The sequence below is a fragment of the Rhinopithecus bieti genome, unplaced genomic scaffold (genome assembly GCF_001698545.2).
Source record: "Rhinopithecus bieti isolate Rb0 unplaced genomic scaffold, ASM169854v2 scaffold_19170, whole genome shotgun sequence".
Classification (NCBI taxonomy): domain Eukaryota; kingdom Metazoa; phylum Chordata; class Mammalia; order Primates; family Cercopithecidae; genus Rhinopithecus; species Rhinopithecus bieti.
This window is the reverse complement of record NW_016809298.1, coordinates 4,911-7,128: the sequence shown is the minus strand read 5'-3', so window position 1 is coordinate 7,128 and position 2,218 is coordinate 4,911. Positions and strand designations below refer to the sequence as shown.

The following is a 2,218-nucleotide window of genomic DNA, read 5'->3' as shown; positions in this document are numbered from 1 at the left end:
TGCGGGTATGAACCCCGACATCTGTAGGTCCCTGCGTGTGCCTGGGTCACAGGGCCCATGAGGAAGCTCTCCTGGAATATTCTGCCGTGAAAGGTGGGAACGTGACTTCTGTCGTCTTTGCACAGAGTGAAGTTGGTAAAGTTGTTAAACCCACGACGATAGTGACACCAAAGAGTCACGTGTCCTCCCTGAGGCACCACAGCGCTGGGCCAGGCAGACAGGAAGGGCTTGTCCTGACCACCTGGGGGAGAAGGAGGCGCCATCTTAGAGAGGAGAGTGTGGAGCCGCCCCTCCCTCCCTGTGCTCAGAAGATTCTTCCCCTTTCCATGTTTCTAAGGCTCCTACCGCACCTGGGTGCCCAGGGCTACAGGAAGGACCCATCCCACATCGACATGGCGTCTCCCTACAACAACGTTGTCAGCTGAGAACTTTGCACAAGTGCTGAATAAGGGACTCTTACTAGATTTTAACACTTCACGATGACTCACATAAAACAACACAAAGTAGAGACGGCATGGAGGGCGTGTCCTTTGTGAATGGAATATCAGCCAGTGCATGCACTGAGCCCCCATCAGAAGATTTGGAATGTCAGGGTCATGGCTGTGGTTTCCCCACCTCTTCTGGTAGAATGACAGCAGCCACACTGCAGCCCTGACCGTCATGGAAACACTGGAGGGTGTGAGTTACACCTTTGTCCTCAGAGGACCTGCTGTTCCTAGCCCTGCTTCCCTCCCTTCCTCAGCCGCTGACACCACTTCCTCCCTGCACACCTCAGCTTGGAGCACCCCAAGCTCACTCCGGTCTTCACAGAGCTTGACTCAGCCAAGGGTAAGAAAGGCCAGAGAGGACGAGGTCAGAAGTGGGAGCCGAGCACCCCAGGGTCCCCCTTTCTTAGTTTATGAGACACTGTCGGACAGGACTTGCCTCCTGTTTCAGGAAAATCCTCTTAGGTGGGGAGATGACACTCTAAGGTTTGGGGAAGGACTCACCCATGTATGGACAGGCCCTCTGGACCAAGAAGAACCCTGGAAAGAAAGATCATGATGGATGATCCATCTGCAGGCAAACCTGGGCCTCCCCTGCTGCCCCACTGGGCTGTGCGTCTGGGCAGCCAGGCCCTTGCTGGGCTGAAGGTAAACTCACCCCCGCTGCCTACCTGCCCCCGCAGCAGGGATCTCAGCTGCGCAGAGACCCAGCCTCATGACCCAGATCTGCACCCCAGGCGTAGATCTACACAAGAGGCCCATATCTCCACTCCATGCTGATCTCTCTACTCCAGGCCCATATCTCCACTCCAAACCCATATCTCCCCGCCAGGCTCGTATCTCCCCTCCAGGCCCATATCTCCACTCCAGAACCCTATCTCCACTCCAAACCTGTATCTCCCCCCCAGGCTCCTATCTCCACTCCAGGCCCCTATCTCCACCCCAGGCCCCTATCTCCACCCCAGGCGCCTATCTCCACCCTAGGCCCATATCTCCACCCCAGGCCCATATCTCCACTCCAAACCCATATCTCCCCTCCAGGCTCCTATCTCCACCCCAGGCCCATATCTCCACTCTAGGCTCATATCACAATTCCCGGCCCATATCTCCACTCCAGGCCCATGTCTCCATGCCAGGCCCATGTCTCCACTCCATGCTCATATCTCCACTCCAGGATCCTATCTCCACCCCAGGCCCATATCTCCACTCCAGGCCAATATCTCCACTCCAGGCCCATATCTCCAACCCAGGCCCATATCTCCACTCCAAGCCTGTATCTCCACTCCACGCTCATATCTCCACTCCAGGATCCTATCTGTATTCCAGGTTCATATCTCTACTCCAGGCCCAAATCTCCACTCCAGGCCCGTATCTCCTTGCCAGGTCCATATCTCCACTTCAGGCCCATATCTCCTCCTCCAGGCCCAGATCTCCACTCCAGGCCCATCGCTCTATGCCAAGCCCATGTCTCTATCCCAGGCGCATATCTCCAACCCAGGCCCATATCTCCACTCCAGGCCCATATCCTGACTCCAGGCCCAGATCTCCACTCCAGGATCATATCTTGACTCCAGGATCCTATCTCCACCCAGGTACATATCTCCACTCCAGGCCCAGATCTCCACTCCAGGCCCAGATCTCAACTCCAGGCCCAGATTTCCACTCCAGGCCCATATCTCCACTCCAGACCCATATCTCCACTCCAGGCCCAGATCTCCACTCCAGACCCGTAT

General features: G+C 56.2%; 1 protein-coding gene across 1 annotated transcript in view; it reads right to left on the bottom strand.

Moving 5' to 3' along the window:
* Positions 1–8: 8 nt before the first annotated feature.
* Positions 9–2,218, bottom strand: part of LOC108540103 (killer cell immunoglobulin-like receptor 3DL2) — a gene marked incomplete at its 3' end in the record, with an annotated part of 5,202 nt that continues 2,992 nt past the window's right edge. The window contains exons 2-3 of the mRNA XM_017889083.1: positions 990–1,025; positions 9–241 (exon numbers count right to left, since the gene is read on the bottom strand). Coding sequence (XP_017744572.1) covers positions 9–241; positions 990–1,025 — 269 coding nt within the window. The remainder of the gene's footprint in view (positions 242–989; positions 1,026–2,218) is intronic.